Consider the following 20,526-nt stretch of genomic DNA (forward strand, 5'->3'; position numbering starts at 1 on the left):
TCTTTGTTTCAGGCGCCAAAATTGCTCGCGCTGGCCCTGCCTGGTGGTTAGTTAATGACATTCAACACTTCGGCTGGCTTTTGCCAAAGTGGAGTACGCAAAATAGCTGTAATTTGAAGGCAATATCCATCATTAGGAAAGGGTCTTGAGCTGACGAATGCAAGAGATCATTTATGAATACTGAAAGTTTCAACACCTTCATAAAATGAAGGGTTAGAATTGGATATTTCAAAGAGGAGCTATTCGAGATTGACAGAGACAATTTGAGAAGAATGAAATTTTTCATTCCAGATGTCATTCTGGATGGTTTCTTTCCGCATCAAAAGTATATTCTAATCTTTCGAGATGTCAAGAAATAAGCCGGATCTGCAAGTTTCCAATTCCTCCAACCCAAAACGATAAAGTTTGCATGAAATCTGGCTGCACCGAGTTTAGGATAATTTGGAATACTTCAGGGGGTAGGTACGTAACCTTAGGTTTCCAAGTGCCCCACTTCTTCTTCCCCCACTTTTTGGAGGGATAATCCTTTGGCGGTCAGGATGGAGGCGGCTCCATGCTCGGTGTCCGTTCCTCTAGATTTCAGACAGCGGCGTCGGGGGTCTGCTCCATCGCTATGACAACCAGGCGAGCGTTTTACGCAGGTGCCCGCTACCCTTTATAAATCCGCTCCGGAACGGAAGGATTTCAGTCGAAGAATTTTCGCGATGACTAACTAATAGTTATCCAAATTCCAAAGACTCCGCGCGCTAACTTCAAACGTATCTCCAGAAAAGTTTAGATCAGACTTATTTATTTTTTTGATTATTTATCATGTTGAGTTCGACAAGAAAAACTTTTTTTATTTTATATTTGTTGATTTCATCTCGTGCTGCTGTAGACGAACGTAAATTGATTCGTGTACGCGGTGATATCATTTTCGGCGGAATTTTTCCGTTACACGAGCAAATAAGGGCCCCCTTCAAAATTCCGTGTGGTGCTGTTAAAGAGGAAAAGGGAATACAACGTTTGGAAGCAATGCTCTTTGCAATTGACGAAATTAACGAAAGCTACGATCTTCTTCCAAACGTTACTTTGGGTGCGCTTATAATAGATTCGTGTAGTAGTGATACATACGCACTTGAGCAATCCATGGAATTCGTGAGGTCCTACATGAATCAGGTGAGACCGATTTTCTTTATTTTCCATAAAATCGATTTCCTCCGATCCACATATGTTGTGTAAAAAATTTATAGGAGGAACATAGCCTTCTCATGACAGTTTAAAATTTATCTATTACTGTCAGCGAGAGAAAGTTTTTTTAAAGATTTACCTCCATTTCTGCAACTTGAAATATTCACACAAGTCCAGGGACAATATTCTCGACAAGTGATCTTTCAAAACGTATACGTTCATTCAGTGTAATTAGCACTGAAAGAACGTATACGTTTTGAAAGATCACTTGTCGAGAATACGGTCCCAGATTGAAAACCAATCAGTAACAAGTATACAAAGAACTTTGATCAATTTCCTTTTCACATTCATATCGTTTTCATCCCAAGAATATGCTGAAAAATATTATAGTCAGCTACTGAAAAAGTCTATATTCACTAGATCCAATTAAAAAATTTCCAATCAACACAATTCGAATGACTTCAATTCGCGCCTTTCTGTTACGTCGCTGCGCGTCAACACCAACTTCAAATTCAGACCAATCACATTGTAGAAAGCCAGTGACCAAACGAACAGAGAACTTTCGATATCAACAAATTCGAATTTCATTTCAATTCGATAATTCAATATTAAATGAAAAGAAGGACATCTACTCTTGTGGAAACCTTCACAGAATGAAAATTGTCCATTGATAAACAAAGGCCGGGCTATGGTATTTGATTCTGCATTTTTTTTATCAAAAAGTCTGGCGAGCTTGAGAAAGACCTCGGAATACATGCTTACAACGCTGTTACTTCAGTTAACGCACTTAAGGAAAACATCCCTCGAGCCACAAATGATCGACAATGTACTGAAAAATTGGGTTAAGAGGATGTGCTTCAGTCATGATAGCAGCGGCAACCAATTGATTTAATTTTTTTCATGAATAATCTGAGGCTGGAATATTTCAAAGCGTCAGAAATGGATTTGAAAATCACCAAATGTGATAATTCCAATTTTTTGTTTCACATGACATTTGATGATTCGGTATGCAGATTCGAGATTCATGCAGATTCATTTCCTCTCTGGTGCTCCTGCGACGAACAAACTCTGTAAGGTGTACGAAGTTGTATATTCACTTCATCTTCCTTAATTTTTCAGGGCAGCACTGTACGATGACTTTCACGAAATTATAATTTTACCTCTGTTGTGATGATTTTTGATAGGTTTTATTCTCAGGAATATATACTAACTGACAAACAATCTGCAATTCCCAGAAGGAGCTGTTTAAATTTTAATTTTTTCTTGGTAAAACATGGATAGTTCAGCAAGGAGTAAATGATTGAAATTTGGAGAAAAACTAAGGGTTTACAATTTTTTCAATAAATTTGTAGATAATGTGTTTGTCTACCGCGATTATCTATACAGTCCCCAACACAATCTTTGCCGGCGATGCTCAACCGTCACAGGTAACACTAGATTGGAACGATAATGCTGCAGTCCAATAGACCTTATCCGGCGGTAAGCCGTTCGGACAGTTACAGGATGGTCATGTTCTCCTGACCACTCATCAGCCAAATATCGAGTTGTGTAATCGGTCTCTAATTTTGTCTTAAATTAAGTCTTAAATTTCGATCTTGAACTTCATTTGTGCCCCTTCGACGTCCGGTGCCTACTCTTCTTCGATTTTGGGCATCATCAAACCACGCTTGAGAACATCTCATAACAGTAGTTGGATTTCTGTTCGTACGGTTAGCGATTTCTTGAAATGATAACCCCGCCTCCCCATGACCAATATTCGACCTCTTTCAAATTCACTTAGCTGGCGATAAATTCCGCGTACACGTGCTCTAGGCATTTGAACAACAACTAAACATCGACTTTGGATCTACTCGAACAGATGGTTTATTGTAAAATTTAAAAAACTTGCAAAAAACGACTACAATATTTAAGTAACAAAATTTGTTCACATGAGGAAACCTTCACGATTTTTTTCTCCAAATTCAATCATTTACTCCTTGCCATACTTCCTATGTTTTACCAAAAAACATTTGAAATTTGAACAGCTCTGGGTGTTGCAGTTTCTTTGTGCGTTGATATATATAAAATATATCAGTGCTTTGTATCTTTGGAGTTTGTAGATGTTAATCTACAAAAGGATTCGAGAAGAAACTAATAACCTGGTCAGAGGAGTCAGAGGGAATAAATTAAAGGATCAAAATAATATTCGAAATTTCGAGTGGTTTATCAAATGACTGTATGTTCGATAACAATGGTCGTATCTAAATTTGAAAAGAAGCTTTTTGAAGCTTGAAGTTTATAGTTTAGAGATCTCATGATGAAAATGGCTAAGAACTTCGCCTCTGTTTGATTAATTCATTTTCTGCATGTTCAGTTGTAGTTGAATTTCCAATTGAATGAAGCTGTTGAAACATTGATCACTTCCAGTTTTTACTGGAACGAAAAAATTCGATGGTTGAATATACTAGAGGAATAAATTAAAGAATCAAAATAAAATTCGAAATTTTTAGCGGTTTTTCAAATGGCTGTATTTTCGATAGCAATGGTCGTATCTAAATTTGAAAAGAAGCTTTTTGAAGCTTGAAGTTTATAGTTTAGAGATCTCATGATGAAGAAATTTTTCAAGCAACATGGACCGCTCAATCCTAATGAATACAGTCTTTAAAATTCCTGCGGAATTTTTTCAGTTTTTATTTTTGGCCTACAGACTTGGAATTTTTTTCCAACTCAACCATTATATGAATGAGATAACTTGTTCATTCAGCTTCAGTATCTTTTTTTCAAAATTTCGATACGAGCATTTCTCTCTGAAATATCGAACTTTGAATTAAAAAGGACCTTTTTGTCTTTAGCCATCAATATCTTACCAATGAATGTTTGCACAGAGAATTTAGGGGATGTTTTGAAATCTTGAATGAATTCTTTACAAGAAGTACCTATGGTATTCTCGGAAAAAAATTCTCTTCGTTCTCTACATTCAATTGGAAATTAAACTACAACTGAACATGCAGAAAATGAATTCATCAAACGGAGGCGAAGTTCCTAGCCATTTTCAGTTCGAAGGATTTCAGAAATGCTCATCTATTCCTTTACATGCAACGAATTTGAGATGTAGGTGAATATCAGATAATGTTTCATGGAGGAATGCGCGTTACTATTTCGATTAAATTTAACGTTAGTTCACTCTGGTATTCTAATGAAATTGAATCTAGTGGTTAGGTAGGACCCAATTGATTGCTTTTACGGAAACATCTTACTGTGACTCCTGCCACCAATTTTGGGCAATTCTCGATTTCAATTTCCATTCCTAAATGAACAGAAAGATTAAATGAATTTCGGCAACACTTCCAGACGACTTTTAACCAGAAATTTGCGAATTGCCTGGAAAACAGTCTAATGGAAGAAATTTACGAGGCGAGCCGAGCTCCTTTTATTTAATTGAGAATAACATCATACTGAAATTATATTTTTAGACGCCTGTTTTATCATTTCCTTCTAGGTTCTACTCACTGATGATGAATACGTAATTGAACTGAATTCTGTCCGTCCGGTCGGTAAAGACCTCAAGAACTTGAAATTTTCAGGGAAGTTTTTCTAGAAAGCCATTGATATGGGTGCTGGAAGCTCCTGACTTAACATTAGCATTTTTTTTTCAATTTCATGCGAGTAGCTCTAATACTTCCCGAGAAAAGCTCTCTCAGAATTTCTTCGAGCTAATAAAACCTGAATGGCACACCAAGGTATCCGGATTCAACACCATTAGGTTTTTTCCTTCGATCACATTCGAAAAACAACAATTATCAATTTGAGAATGTTGAAATATTGAAAATGAAGCTTCTGATGATTTATATATCAAGTTATATATTTTTGAAAAAGAAGAAATTAAGCAATTAAATTCGTTATAGAAATAAATATGGTTCACATTTGAAAAACACAAGTTTGTATTATAATTTCAAAACTAATTGCAATAAAAAACATATGATTACACCAATGGATTCTACTTGAGAAATTTCCTGTGAAACGTTTGTGTTTCATGTTGATAGCTCCAGTAATAAAGAAGTTATGAGAACTATCATTTTCCATTTTTCTCCTATAGCTTGAAAACAGTTGAATTTATGAGGTTGCAGTTTTCATCGAATTAAATCTCTCAAAAATCGGGCTCGGAAAGGTGCCATTCATTTTTTTCTTGTTCAAAGGGATTCTGAGATTCCCTCACTAGACAACTAGTTTTGGATACCCGACAAAGGGTAGGCATAATTCGATGTTTCATTACTACATACTTTAAACCAGAGAAGATAGACAGCATGTGATACCCTATTCTTGTTCTATTTTTCTGAAAAACTAACAAGAGTAATAACATGAAACTGAACACGTGAATATTCGGTTTGTCCATCGACGTAAAAGAATGGCCGGGTTATCCCCATGATTTAATGCGCTTGGGATTATCGTAATTAACCCATTTCTCGTCTCCAATAACAATGCGTTTTTGAAGCGTTGAAACCACTCGCGGCACATTCTTTCACTAATATAGGCCTCACCTCATAGGTATTTGAGAGCTTTCGATCAGCCTCAGCCGCTGATTTCTTCATATTAAAGCAGAGAATTAAAACCTCTCACAAATGACGAGAATTTCGCTCGTAAGCTGACATGTTCAATCGAGAATAAATTCATGATGCAGACACAAATGTACTGATATTTCGATGGCGTTATGTTAACAAATACCTAAGCTTAATGTATGACATCTACGATCTATTTATTTCGACTACCACTTATCATTACAGCCATATTTTGCAAAATGGTGGAAGCAAAGTTGTAATCTTTATATATTTGAAATCAGTTATAATGCAGCTTTCCAAAATGGCAAAGAAATCTAGTGTTTCCATTGGAAAAAAGATAACTTTGGGTCAAAGCTTCGTAATCAGAAATCCAGCTAAAAATACGAGCACGCCACTGGATTCTACTTGAACTAGTGCCTGTATAATGTTTCGATTTCAGAGCTTTCAGTATTAGCGGAAATTAAAATTATTTTCGATATCGCCATTTTTTGAATTTTCGCTTATAACTTTAAAACAAAAAGATGTGGCCAAAAATGAACACTATTCTTATTGGTTTACCAGAAAATGGGGTCTTAGATTTTGTCTTTCTCCTCTGGTTTATATTGTTTGGAAGGTGTAGTGGTAAAACATCGAAATTTGCCCACCCTGTACAGTTTCATTTATTCGAAGTTTGTATTCTTAACATTCCCAAACGAAAACTGAAAATTTCAGGTAGGTTTGAATTTTTTCTCTCGAACTATTACAAATGTTACAATAATTCAAGATTCTCAAAAGTTACATTAAGGTAATTCTACGTTTTCTCGAATAAATTTCAACTTTATTGGAAGCGAAAGGTACTTTGGTTTTTTCTCTACATTTTAACATTTGTGGGCAATCATAATGTAATGCATGCAATAAATTCGTTGATATCATGTTTTGTCAACAGTTAATTGTCTGATGTCACGCCATGTACAAAGTAGCAAATACAGTCCATTGTTAAGTAAAAGTAATTTAGCTATATAAATGACGAATACATAAATTTTCATCCTAATATCGAATTATGGGATAGAAAATTTGACGGCGTAATTCCAGATATCTTGTAATAATAATATTGTTGTTTTATACTGCAACATAAACCAAAAATCAGTATTATATTAAATCATTCACATTCATTATCGGAATTTCACATATCGGTTTGTGGCATATTTGATGCATTATAGGAATTCAGGTTTATTGAACCGTGTTCGGAATTGTTAACAATTGATTTTTCGACCTAACTATATATATTCGAAAATTCAAAAACTTCAACAAGAATTTAATCGCAGGAGATCTGTACTACAGGAGCTTTAGCGCGTTTCTTCAAATTCGTATTCGTGTAATCTCTCCATGAAACTTGGCAAGAAGACTTCTGATTCAACGTATGGAATTCATTATGGCCTACAGAGATCAAAACTGTCATAAAAACATAGAATGACTTAAAACTTTTTCACAATGTTGTTGCAGAAATGAAAAGTCAAAAACACATACCTGAAAGGTCTTTGTCGTTGTCATTGGAATCCAATGATTGAAATAACAGGCCAATTGAAAAGTCTCCGGTCAACCCTAGTAAAACACATTTTTTTTGCAAAATTCGATTTTATTATTCAACATAGTTAACAGTTGCTGGGGACCAGATCTGGCGAATGCGGTGGATGCAGAAGCAATGCGAAGCCCAATTCATGCAATTTTGCGATTGCTTTCATTGATTTGTGACACGGCGCATTGTCTTAATGAAACAGCTTCTTTTTTCTTCAAATGGGCCTGTTTTTAACCGATTTCATCCTATAAATGATCCAATAACGCTTTATAATAATCGCTGTTGATGGTCTGGCCCTTTTGGAGGTAATCAATGAATATTATACTTTGCGCATCCCAGAATACTGATGCTATAACCATGCCAGCAGACTGTTATGTTTTTCCTCGCTTTAGATTCGGTTCATCGTGTGCAGTCCACTCAGCTGACTGTCGATTGTCATATATTGACGCAAAAATTCAGGTTCATTAAACAGCTTCAAACACTGCTTTTGCTTTTTTGCTTTTCATCGATTGTGAGCTCGCGCGGCACCCATTTGGCACACAGCTTTCTCATGTACAAATATTCGTGAATGATATTATGTACACGTTAAGATGATATCACCACAATGTCAGCTTTCTCGATCAACTTCACATTCAAAATTTTTTTGTGAATCTTTTTTGATTTTTTCGCGGTGATAGCCTCTTTTGGGCGTCCACTGCGTTCGCCGTCTTCGGTGCTCATTTCACTACATTTAAACTTAGCATACCAATCAATGATGGTTGATTTTCCTGGTGCAGACCCCGGAAACTCTTCATCTAGCCAAGATTTGGCTTCAACTGTATTTTTTCCTTTCGAAAAGCAATATTTTATTAGCACACAAAGTACTTCTTTTCCATCTTTTTTTAAATAACAAAAGTAGCTACACTCACGACGCAATATCACGCAAACTTATGTTAGGAGTGCTATCAAATTTTGACACGTATCGTTCGAAGGTTGATTCTAACTAAAAATCATATGGATTTAATAGTAGCACCGCCATCTGTTTATCAGACCGGGGACTTTTCAATTGGCCTAATATTGTAAGGGTTTTGGATAGGTTACTAACATTATCCACGATTTCACAAAATTCACATGAAATGTGATGTATAGATTTCTAGTTTAGATGACAATATTTTATAAAGAAATGTTTTATCATTTTTCTATTTATACGATAATGACGACATTCGACAAGAACATTCTTTGTGATATTTTGCAACATATTTACAAATTTCAGTTCGTACCAAATCGAATATTCGAAATTTTTCACCTCCAAAACTTCCCGATTAAGCCACGATGAAAAAGTTGATGAAATTCCTACTACTGAGAACGATATGACGAAAAAATGAAAAAAAAAAAAAATGATGAATTTTTTGCTTTTGCATTACGAGCCTGAAATTTCTGAATCCCACTAGGAATGTAATCCTTTAACGACGGATCCGGCATATACAGGGTCTTTCACAAGGAACCTCACCCATATTTATACGGGAAACTACTGAACGTATTTTCATGAAATTCAGCACTTATAAGTATTTCATGATGCTGAAAATTTCATCTTTTTGGCGTGAAGGGAAAAGAAATACCTGAAAATTCAAGACGAAAAACAGTTTTTTGTGAATAACTCAGAAAATATCCACTTTAGGGCAAGGGTGTGATGCATACACTCACATTATTTTTTAACGTAGATTCAATATCTGCCATAAAAAAATGGGGTTCTAATTTGAAAAAATTGATTTTTCACGATTTTGTCATCCCTAACTTTGAAAGCGATTTTTTCACCCCCTGTATCATGAATCGCGATTTCGATTTTTAAAGTGGATACATCAATTTTACATCTTGAAAAATCCCAAAAATGAAAATTTTCCATCCAAAAACCTCGAAGTTATTCTTGTTTCAGCGGAGCTCTATTTTCGATTTTTTTTTCGAATTTTCCCGCTCAGAGAGAATTTTCTAACCAAAACTGAAAAATTCTACATCAAAATAACTTGAAATTTTCTAAGGAATCTATTTCTGCAATAAAAAAATGGTGTTCTAATTTGAAAAACGGAAGTTGACGTCATTTCCTGAAAAACCGGAGGTGCTCATGCCTTGAAAATATTTTAGATTTCATCAGCATCGTGAAATACTTATAAGTGCTGAATTTCATGAAAATACGTTCAGTAGTTTCCCGTATAAATATGGGTGAGGTTCCTCGTGAAAGACCCTGTATTCCAGATTTGTTTAGTCGATAGGTTAATTTGTTCTCTCACATGGGCGTGAATGATTTTCCGATAAGAGATGGCGTAAATCGTTTGGCGCATGTGATCCATTAATGCGATTTTGGTGTCACGTAAGGGCATTGTGAACTGTTCCAACTTTGGAGAATCACGTTTGCATTCAACTCAACCCCTGTTCCAAATTATATATTAAATTCATTGGTAGTTTCAGCGAGTTTATAAACTGATGTTATTTTCGTGAAGCTCCGGCAGAAGAGTCGTGCTCAAAATGAGCATATTCGAATTGAGCTGAATCGGTCTGGTTTGGCGTCATAATTGTTTCATTTTTGATTTTTTTAAAAATTAATTTCAGACATCAACCAACTTTTTTAATGAATGAATACTTAATACACTGCGCAAAAGAATTAACGCACATTATGAAAATCTCAAATTTATTCTACAACTGAAGGTGTTCTCAATGATAATTATTTTTATCAGAATTATACATGCGTATGTTATCCACTTTCAACGTTTCTCTTCAATACAGATGCTTTTTCCAAGCAGGAATAAAAAAGATGAGATTATCAGATTTTGAAAATATTGGCTCCATTCTGAAATCAGTTGTTCTCGATCAATTCTAGTGATCAATAGTTTTTTTTTCGTTTGATTTTCTACACTCGATCGCTATGGAATGCGAAACATGCAATTTGACCCAAGAGGAATGTGCCCAAGCGATAGTTTTGCGAGAAGAAGGGTGGACATACACAAGATTTGCAGAAAGGTTTGGAGTTTCCCATACAAGTGTGTCCAGAATGTTGCAGCGATTCAGGGAGACAGGTATGAATGTCCGAAGACCAGTACAGGGTAGACCACGGGTAACAACTGCCATTCAAGAACGTTTCTTGAGAGTTTCTTCGTTGAGACAACGGTTTGCAACCGCTCGCCTCCTTCAAAATCAGCTTGAGCAAACTCATGCCTCTTCCCAATGGATATGCTCTCTCGCAAAATCCAAACGCGCCCTTCGATGAGCTGGGGTAAGAGCTGGGCCTCTTGCTGCGACACGAGGCCTTAAATCATATTCTCTGAGGCAATTTCTTATTGTCTGAGTGCTAATTTGCACCCCATGAGTTTGCTCAAGCTGATTTTGAAGGAGGCGAACGGTTGCAAACCGTTGTCTCAACGAAGAAACTCTCAAGTAACGTTCTTGAATGGCAGTTGTTACCCGTTGTCTACCCTGTCCTGGTCTTCGGAAATTCATACCTGTCTCCCTGAATCGCTGCAACATTCTGGACACACTTGTATGGAAAACTCTAAACCTTTCTGCAATTCTTGTGTATGTCCACCCTTCTTCTAGCAAAACTACCGCTTGGGCACATTCCTCTTGGGTCAAATTGCGTGTTTCGCGTTGCATAGCGATCGAGTGTAGAAAATCAAATGAAAGAAAAACTATTGATCACTAGAATTTATCGAGAACAACTGATTTCAGAATGAAGCGAATACATTCAAAATTTGATAATCTCATCTTTTTTTTATTTCTGCTGGGAAAAAACATCTGTATTGAAGAAAAACGTTGAAAGTGGATAACATATGCATGCATAATTCTGATAAAAATAATTATCATTGAGAACACCTTCAGTTGTAGAGTAAATTTGAGATTTCCATAATGTGCGTTAATTCTTTTGCGCAGTGTATGTATTAACGTTTCAAATGGTATTCCGAGATTGTTTCAATATTTTTCGAACTGAAATTATATTACTGAACAGATTTTTTATTTCACTTCTACAAATATATCATAAAACAAACATTTTGAAATATGGAATAATACGCAGAAGCACTCTTGATTGAAAGTTCTAATGGAACATCGCATGAAGACTCACTGATCAAATAGATCATTGTTAAGTTCAATTATCATTAACTGCGAGTAGAGTTTTCTGATAGTAACTTTTCAATTCACTAATGGGAAACTTATACGTCCAAGTTTTCCAATTATTTGTGTCGTAGTTGTCAAGTGACTTCGAATGAATGTTTAGAATTCGTTTCGTGTAGGTTTTCCTCAATTCAAGTAGGGATCAGGTTTCAGGTATACATATTAAAGTTTTTCACCAGAATTATGTAAATGCATAATTGACATATTTCGTTATCCATTCGTCTCGAAATTAGGATTTGACGGAACTTGATGGATAATGATGTTGAATTTGATCAAAGTTCCATAGAGTAGATCCTTCACTAGTGAAGGATTATTCCTAGGAATAATCACCAATTTCAATTGATTTTTCATGCATTGGAATAAGATTTTAAACCGGCTCCTTCGCCATTCTGCAACATAACAGGTCAATTGAAAGTCCCCGGTTTAGCACAGTAAAAACATTTTTCGGTAAAATTTGATTTTATTATTCAAAAAAAGTTCCTTCGAGGGAGATACAAAGATTATAGCGATATTTCAACTTTTCGATACCATCTTTGTAGAACGATTTGTCTTTCGCTTCAAAATAGGCCTCAGTTTCAGCGATTACTTCTTCATTGGCGCTAAATTTCTTTCCAGCGAGCAGTCTTTTAAGGTCTGAGAACAGAAAAATGTCACTGGGGGCCAGATCTGGCGAATATGGTGGATGCAGAAGTAATTCGAAGCGCAATTCATGCAATTTTGCAATTGTTTTCATTGACGGCGCATTGTCTTGATGGAGCAATATCATTTTTTAACGATTCCATCCTTTAAACGTTCCAATAACTCTATATAATAATCGCTGTGTTGAGTTTTTCCTCGCCTTGGATTCGGTTCATCGTGTGCAGTCCATTCAGCTGACTGTCGATTGGACTCCGGAGTGAAATGATGCAGGCATGTTTCACCCATTGTCACATATCGACGCAAAAATTCAGGTTCATTGCACTTAAATAGCTTCAAACACTACTCAGAATCATTAACATGTTGTTGCATTTGATCGATTTTGAGCTCACGCGGCACCCATTTTACACACAGCTTTCTTATGTACAAATACTCGTGAATGATATGATGTACACGTTCAGATGATATCTTCAGAATGTCTGCTATCTCGATCAACTTCACTTTACGGTCATTCGGAATTATTTTGTGAACTTTTTTGATTTATTCTTCGGTGACAGCCTCTTTTGGGCGTCCACTGCGTGCGCCGTCTTCGATGGTCATTTCACCACGTTTAAACTTAGCATCCCAATCAATGATGGTTGATTTTCGCAATATCTCACAAACTACTGGTCGGACTGCTGTCAAATTTTGACACGTATCGTTTGAAGGTTGGTCCTAACTAAAAATCATATGGATTTAATACTACCACCTCCATATGTGCATCAGACCGGGGACTTTTCAATTGGCCTAATACAAGCTTCACCTTGTTCTCAGTAAAGGAATCATTCAAATTTCCTCTTCAATTTTTATTAATCACCTTTAAAACACAACAGTGAAATATCAGTAGGTTATGATGCTTTTTCGATCAGAATTTTATACCTGAATTCTGGTACTTACTCTAGGGAAAACGGTATTGAACAGATCCCACAGGAAGGCAAAAACAATAAACCCTTCCTTCAAAGATTTTGAACATGTCCCAAACTCCATTGTCAGGGAAGATAGATAGGAGATTTTAATTCCCCAGTGTAATCAATCACTACAGGCATGATTGTGTGGTCAGATGGGTAACTTCATATTTGAAAATTACAGGATTTCATTCTGGAGAAAGCTGATTGCTCTATTCCATATGTGTCCATTTCATTTTCAGCTTGTTTGCTCATGCAGAAAATAACCCTGGCCCAATGTTCCGAATTAGCTGTCCTTCATTCAGGCTCCATTCTCAGAATGATAGAGGTCGACTCGTATGTATTAGATCGAAGGAAAAACGGGGATCGGAAGGATATAAAATATGTTTTCTGGATTTTCTGCAACTCACTGTGAACACTCCTCCGCTAGTAAACCAAAGAACTTTGTGTGTTTACATTGAGAATATAATGAAATCAAGGGCGTAGATCTTTTTTTTTTCTTGGGGGTAATCGAAATAAATTTTTTGACTATAACGTTTACTCATATACATAGTACCACTTTTTTAATGGGACTGTATTGTTAACTTTTAAACCATAAGAGTTAGAAGGTCGGTCAAATGGAGAAAAAGTTGCATGCATAGAAGCATTATCAAGCAGTTCAAACAAATCGAGATTATCAGGGCCGGTTACTGAGATATGATAAGAAAAGTAAATTATGTTATTTTGATTTTTTTTTTAAAAGTTACCAATACAATCCCATTAAAAAATGTGGCCACCCCGTATGTAATGTGTGAAAAAAGGGTTTGATAACGAAGGTTGAATCATAAATAAACCGAAATAATAAAATTTTTTTGATTACCGATTCGATTGTTCTTGCCTTATACAGGTTGTTCCTAAATTGGGGGTACGAAGAAAAATGCGAGATTCCTTGAATAATTTTAAGAATGAAACGTCCTAAATATGGGCCCCCAAAAGCTTTGTTTTCGAGATACAGGGTGTTACTTGTAGTCTCCTATTTTATGATGCTTATAACAGTTTATCGAATCTTTATTAATCTTCTTCACAGATTGAGTACGAAACCTTATAATTAATTTTATTCATCATAGCTTACTGGATTTTATAATACTTTTATTTTCCTGAGAATTACTGAAGAATTGTCTGACAAGAATCGACAAGAAAGGGTCGTACTGGACCAGAGTTCCTTTTTACAATTTTGCAAACTACCAGTGGTCCGATTTTTTGTTGCCATCGATTTTAAAGAAAAGTGAAATGATTATTGATTCATATTATGGAAAACATTTCGTTCTTCCTCTTTGAGAAATTACCCCCTCCCAATACCCCCCAATTTCTACGCCCTTGAATGAAATCAGTTGATCGATGCGTGGATTTTTTTTTTCGAAATCTGTTAGGATAAAAGAGGCTCTCATTTTCCTATATTCTTCCTGGTGAAAATCAGTTTATCATCTTGCAAAAATAACTGTAATTTATTAATTTTTCGCCAAGAGTGGTCTCAACTGATTGAGTTCCACATCAAAATCGATTCTGTCCTTCCGGTTGATCTTTCAGGGTTAGTTCAGCGTCCGAATATCTCAGTCAAGTTTGTTCAAGCCAAAATCTGTCAAAAGGATCCAGAAAATGCTAAAAGATACAGGAAGGATCAAATTTTTGTCGGCTTTGATTTTATGACATTTCGTTTCAAAAATTTGTATATTGTATTTAAAAGATCGATTTTATTCAGAATAGACAAACTAGAATGCATAATGTTCTCATACTATAATTTAGTGCCTATATCTGAGGGCAGATTTTGATATTTCCCAGTGTTTTCATTATTTGTATATGCTTTTTCGTTTCATCGAGAAAATTGTTTGAAGAAAGTGCTAAATGATATGTACTGAAAGCATTTCCGTGTTCTTGGAATGTCACCTTGAAAATTATAGAAAAGATCTAGGAGAAATTCATCACTTGGTTGTAGAATGACTGATCGAAGTTCATGAATATCGATTTGAATGAGCGCGAAAAACCTTCATATTTTACTTCTCTTCTTCCCTTGTTTCCTTCTTAGGAACAAAATCTAAATTCTATGGGAAAAAAATTTCAGTCAGAAAATTCGAAAAGTTTCACAAGATTCCTAACCTAAAAAAGTAAATGACATTAATATCATATTTCAGTTGTCATCGTCTAATTGGTTAGTTTATTTCTTCTCATCACTCCTGAAGTGATTCCAAGGAAAATCTAGTTGAGATAAAAGGTCCTTTCCACATTCATTGTTCCAACATTCCGAATCAAAACTGCTCCACAGCTAGGAGAATGCACAATCTTTTTCCGGCATCTAATACTCTTATACGCTCAATCGACTCGATAAGATATCACCATTAGAACTATTACCTGATCCACTTCAAACCAGACTGAGGCTGGAATTGCTTCAAGCCACAAGTATATCGCTGTTACAGAAGTCGATAATTTAGTTTTGATGTTTATCTTTATGGTGGCGTTGCCTTTGGCCTCTGCTCCTCTTTGGCGGCATTCACAAAGCTGGGAGAAGTTTGCTGGAAGGAGTAAGGTTAACTCCCTACTATACTTCGAATTATCTTTCTCTTAGAATTTATTAGGGAGCTCATATATTAACACTATATTTCTGTAATGGACCATTTCCAGGAGATAATAACCCAAGATCCCTGTATTTTCCTCATTTAAACGATCAGGGTTAACTGGTAGCAAAGATGTCCTGCTAGCTGCAGCACTTATTTTTAAATTAAAATTTGGGAAAAGCACCTCCCTGGCGTCTTTCATACATGAGCCTATCACACGCTAGTGTATAAGTATATAAGATGTGTTACATTAAGATGTCATTGTTGTCGGTTAGTTGATCTTGATGAGAGGTTATGACGATACGACCCTCCTGGTATTCGACTCGTCTAATATGGTGATTATTTCATATATAATCGTTAATTGGAGATACAAATAATGAAATATTCCTCTGATCATTAAGAAAAAGAGAGTCCTATGAAGAGTCGCCCGAAAACGCTATATTTTCGAGATACAGGGTGTTAAAGATTTTTTTCTTGAAGCATCTTCTTTTCACAAGGTATTCAACTTAATTTGGCATAAATATTCCAATTTCATCATGTTCTCATCAAGTGATGTTCTACTTTTGAATACAACTCTACAGGGTGATATTTTTTCTGGAAAACTGTCCCGCTAGAACTTTTCTTAGACCCCTGGTAGTATAGAAAAATGTAAGAAGAAACTTTTGTTCATAACTACACTTTTTGTTTTCTTGTAGTTTTGTCGTATCGAGCTCGAGAAAACAATTTTCAACAATTTTCTAGTAATCCTCAGGGAAATCAATTATTATAAAGATTCCATGTTTATAGGACTCCTTTCTTTAGATTTTCCAAGAAATCTCACATTTTCCTTTGTACCACAAATTTAGGAATACCTTGTCAAAAACAAAATTTCAGCTCAATCAGATCTGTTTACCTGAAAAATTGGTCAGCTTTCATAGATTTTCTTTTTATATCTGCTATCATGATCTTCATGAAAGTTAGCATCGATTTGGAAATTGTTATTATACACCCACACACAAAGGACTTGGCCAGATCTTTTTTCACTGAATTATTAGATGTTTTTTTCGACTTTCACTTGAAATATCATATGAGTCAGCATATATATCATTATATACCAGCATCAAATCATGAAAGAAAAACATTTTGAATTTAAATTTGTGTATTTCGGAGGAAATCGATTTTTATATTTCAAATTTATATTTAATTGTACTACTCAAGTTGAAGAGTGTTTTATGTATCGGTGAAAACGATGGTAATATAATACAAAAATCTGTTCAACTGTTGGTTTTTAACCCATTCTCCAGAATACTCCAACAAATATTCCAAGGACTCAGATCTTCAAAATCTATAATTATCACTTTATGTATGGTCAGAAAAACTTAATAATTAGCTAGAATTCGACTTTCGACATGTTATGGAATGTTAGATGCGTATGTATATTTTAACTTTGTTTGAGTTCAGCAATTTAAATTTAGAAGCTTATTTTTCACCCATTGAATCCACAGGACAATTCTGTTAATGTGTCTGTCAATGTGTTATTTGTGGATTTTTAAACGATAAAACGACGATAAAAATACATTTTAAGCAATGAAACAAATATACGTTATGAAACTTTTTTTTTGAAGAAAGATTTCTTAAACTGACGCTGTGCCGGTGGTACATCCTTAAAGTTAACTCCTTGAATATATACTTCTTAGAATTTGTAATTTTTGAATTAAATGTAACAGAATGGCGGATGCACCGGTTACCAATATAATGTTTAATTGCATAAGAAGTGTGGTGTAGTATCTCGATGAAAACTCTGTTTTCGTTCAATCAATTTGATAAATAACATTTTATCTCTTCTTATGTCCAATCCGAATTCCTCCTCGGAATTTCCTCCGTGGTGAAGAATTCACCACTTCCCTTTCACTTAATTTAAAGGTATGCCATAAACTAACATTCTAAGAATTTATCTCCATCACAGCGAAGTGTTGCAGGAGGCAACAGACTGAAATGATTTAAGTGCCGTATATTTTGTCAACATACGTGCTGGTTTTACTTTACGGCGATATCTGATGCAACCGCCTTCTGCACTTGATTGATATTTTCTCGTAGGCAATTATTAGAACCTAGTTCAATGAACTCTGTCGGGATGAAATTGGCGGTTACGGCATACTATGATTTCCTGGTTATTTACTTCATTGTCGCAATTTCTAGAGTGGTTTGCTCCAGATTCATTTTTGCACTGAGTGGTTAGAAAATTCGACTAGATTAAACATTGCTGTACACACAGAACGTTCATGTTATGCTCCTTTCCTGATTAGTTAGAAGCCACCAGTTTTGATTGCATTCATACAGGGTGTTAGGTTAACATGCGGCAAGAATTCAAGAGGTTATTCCTTGGACTATTTTAAGGATATTTTATCTTTTGATTATTATTTTTGAAAAGGCGCTTTGTTGCAAAGATATAGGATGAAACAAATTTTCAACAAATAACAATTTGAATTTCTTAGCCTACAACAATTTTTCAAAATGGCTACTTCCAGCTCATATGCAACTCCTAATAGACTTCCGAACTCTTTCAAAAACACCAGGGTGGTTTTTTATTGAGTTACACCCTAAAATTATCCGATCTTTCAAATTATCCACATCTTCCACTGGCCAATTAAAAAGTTCTCGGTCTACCATAATGAAACACATTTTTTCTGGCAAAATTCGATTTCATCATTCAACATAGTTGCCTTCGAAGGCGATACAGCGATTATAGCGATCTTCCAACTTTTCGATATCATTTTTGTAGTACGATTTGTCTTTGGCTTCAAAATAGGCCTCAGTTTCGGCGATTACTTCATCATTGGCGCTAAATTTCTTTCCAACGAGCATTTTTTTGAGGTCTGAGAACAAGAAAAAGTCATTGGGGTCAGATCTGGCGAATACGGTGGATGCAGAAGCGATTCGAAGCCCAATTCATGCAATTTTGCCATTGTTTTCATTGATTTGTGACACGGCGCATTGTCTTGATGAAAGAGCGCCTTTTTTTCTTCAAATGAGGCAGTTTTTTAACGATTTCATCCTTTAAACGATTCAATAACGCTAAATAAAAATCGCTGTTGATGGTCTGGTCCTTTTGGAAGCAATCAATGAAAATGTGTTTTTCCTCGCTTTGGATTCGGTTCATCTTGTGCAGTTTACTAAGCTGATTGTCGATTGGACTCCGGAGTGAAATGATGGAGTCATGTTCTATCCATTGTCACATATCGATGCAAAAATTCAGGTTTATTGCATTTTGAAAGCTTTGAACACTGCTCAGAATCATTACCACGTTGTTGCTTTTGATCGATTGTGAGCTCGCGCGGCACCCATTTTGCACACAGTAGAAATATTCGTGAATGATATGATTTACACGTTCAGATGATATCTTAACAATGTCTGCTATCACGATCAACTTCACTTTACGGTCATTCAAAATTATTTTGTGAACTTTTTTATTTTTTTGTCGGTGACAGCCTCTTTTGGGCGTCCACTGCGTTCGCCGTCTTTGGTGATTATTTCACCACGTTCAAACTAAGCATACCAATCAATGATGATTGATTTTCCTGGTGCAAGCTCCTGAAACTCTTTATCAAGCCAAAACTTTGCTTCAACAGTATTTTTCCCTTCAAAAAGCAATGTTTTATCAGCACAAGAAATTCTTTTTTTTTTTTTTTTCAAATAACAAAAGTATCTACACTCACAACGCAATATTTCACAAAGTAATGGTCGGACTGCTGTCAAATTTTGACGCGTATCGTTTGAAGGTTGGTACTAACTTAAATCATATGGATTTAATACTAGCACCGCCTTGTGTGCATCAGACCGGGGACTTTTCAATTGGCCTAATAATATAAACTAATGACTTTAGATGTTCCCATAGGAAATAATTCAAGGGGTTTGAGTACGAGGATCGAGCAGGCTATATGTGAGGTCCACCTCGACCAATCTAGCGTTTTAGGCTTCATCGGTAAAAAGAATTAGCGTAAGTAGTTGAGGAATTTCAACCATTGTGTGCAGAAGCCATTCACAAAATCCGCAGGAAGAAGTGCTGAGCAAATTATCTCTCAGAACTTTCCAAACAGTCCAATTGCTTACATTCGAAGTATTTGCGGATTTTCCCGTAGATCTTCTTCTATCATGTCCAGCACATTGTTTTCCACTTCTTCCGTTCTTAAAGTCCTTGGCTTTTCTGGTTCTCCATTTCGCTTCAATGTTCTGGTTTATCGAAGACATTGATGAATACTTTGCAATATTTTCCAATAGGGTAAAATGCGGTTAGGAAATTGTTCTGAATCTGAACGAATTCGATATATGTATACAAACTATAAAAACAAAATACAAAAACATACTAAATTCTGTTGGCAAGAAAACAACTTATTCATTATGTTTTTCACTTGATACGTCCAGTGTAGTACTTTTATTTCACCAGAAAATAACGATTCGAAAATACTAAAATTGGATTTGTTGAAAATGTTTTTCGACCTATATCTTCACAACAAAGCGCTTCTTCAAAAATCATTAAAGGATAAAATATCCTTGAAATAGTCCAAGGAATAACCTCAGTTCAAACAAATAATTATATTCAGATCTTTTACATTTGTATTGCAAAATGCCTTCTATTAAACATCATGAAACATTTGATATTATAATGAATGCATATTAGGGAAAATATTATTTTACTGAGACATAAGGTATAGACGAACGTGTATACCAACACCTTCGCCAATTTGGATCAAAATAACCTCTCAAAAGATGCGTGTTTTCCCGAGGAAATTTAAGCGATAAACCACCCTCGAAGGTAACCAACCCCTACCGATGAGATGAGATCACAGCAAACATGCTTAAGCATGTTATTTACAAATTTAATTCCCTATGATTTGCCGGATTGACTTGGGAAGTTAATGAATATGCATCCTTTCAGTAATTAAAGTTCACCAGTGATTGATTTGACTTATATTCTACCGAAG

General features: G+C 35.5%; 1 protein-coding gene across 1 annotated transcript in view; it reads left to right on the forward strand.

The window, feature by feature from the left end:
* Positions 1 to 729: 729 nt before the first annotated feature.
* Positions 730 to 20,526, forward strand: part of LOC123686138 (metabotropic glutamate receptor 8-like) — a 105,423-nt gene continuing 85,626 nt past the window's right edge. Inside the window, exon 1 of the mRNA XM_045626130.1 lies at positions 730 to 1,158. Within this exon, the coding sequence (XP_045482086.1) occupies positions 811 to 1,158 (348 nt within the window). The 5' untranslated portion in view covers positions 730 to 810. The remainder of the gene's footprint in view (positions 1,159 to 20,526) is intronic.

This window comes from Harmonia axyridis, chromosome X, assembly GCF_914767665.1.
Source record: "Harmonia axyridis chromosome X, icHarAxyr1.1, whole genome shotgun sequence".
NCBI classification, from domain to species: domain Eukaryota; kingdom Metazoa; phylum Arthropoda; class Insecta; order Coleoptera; family Coccinellidae; genus Harmonia; species Harmonia axyridis.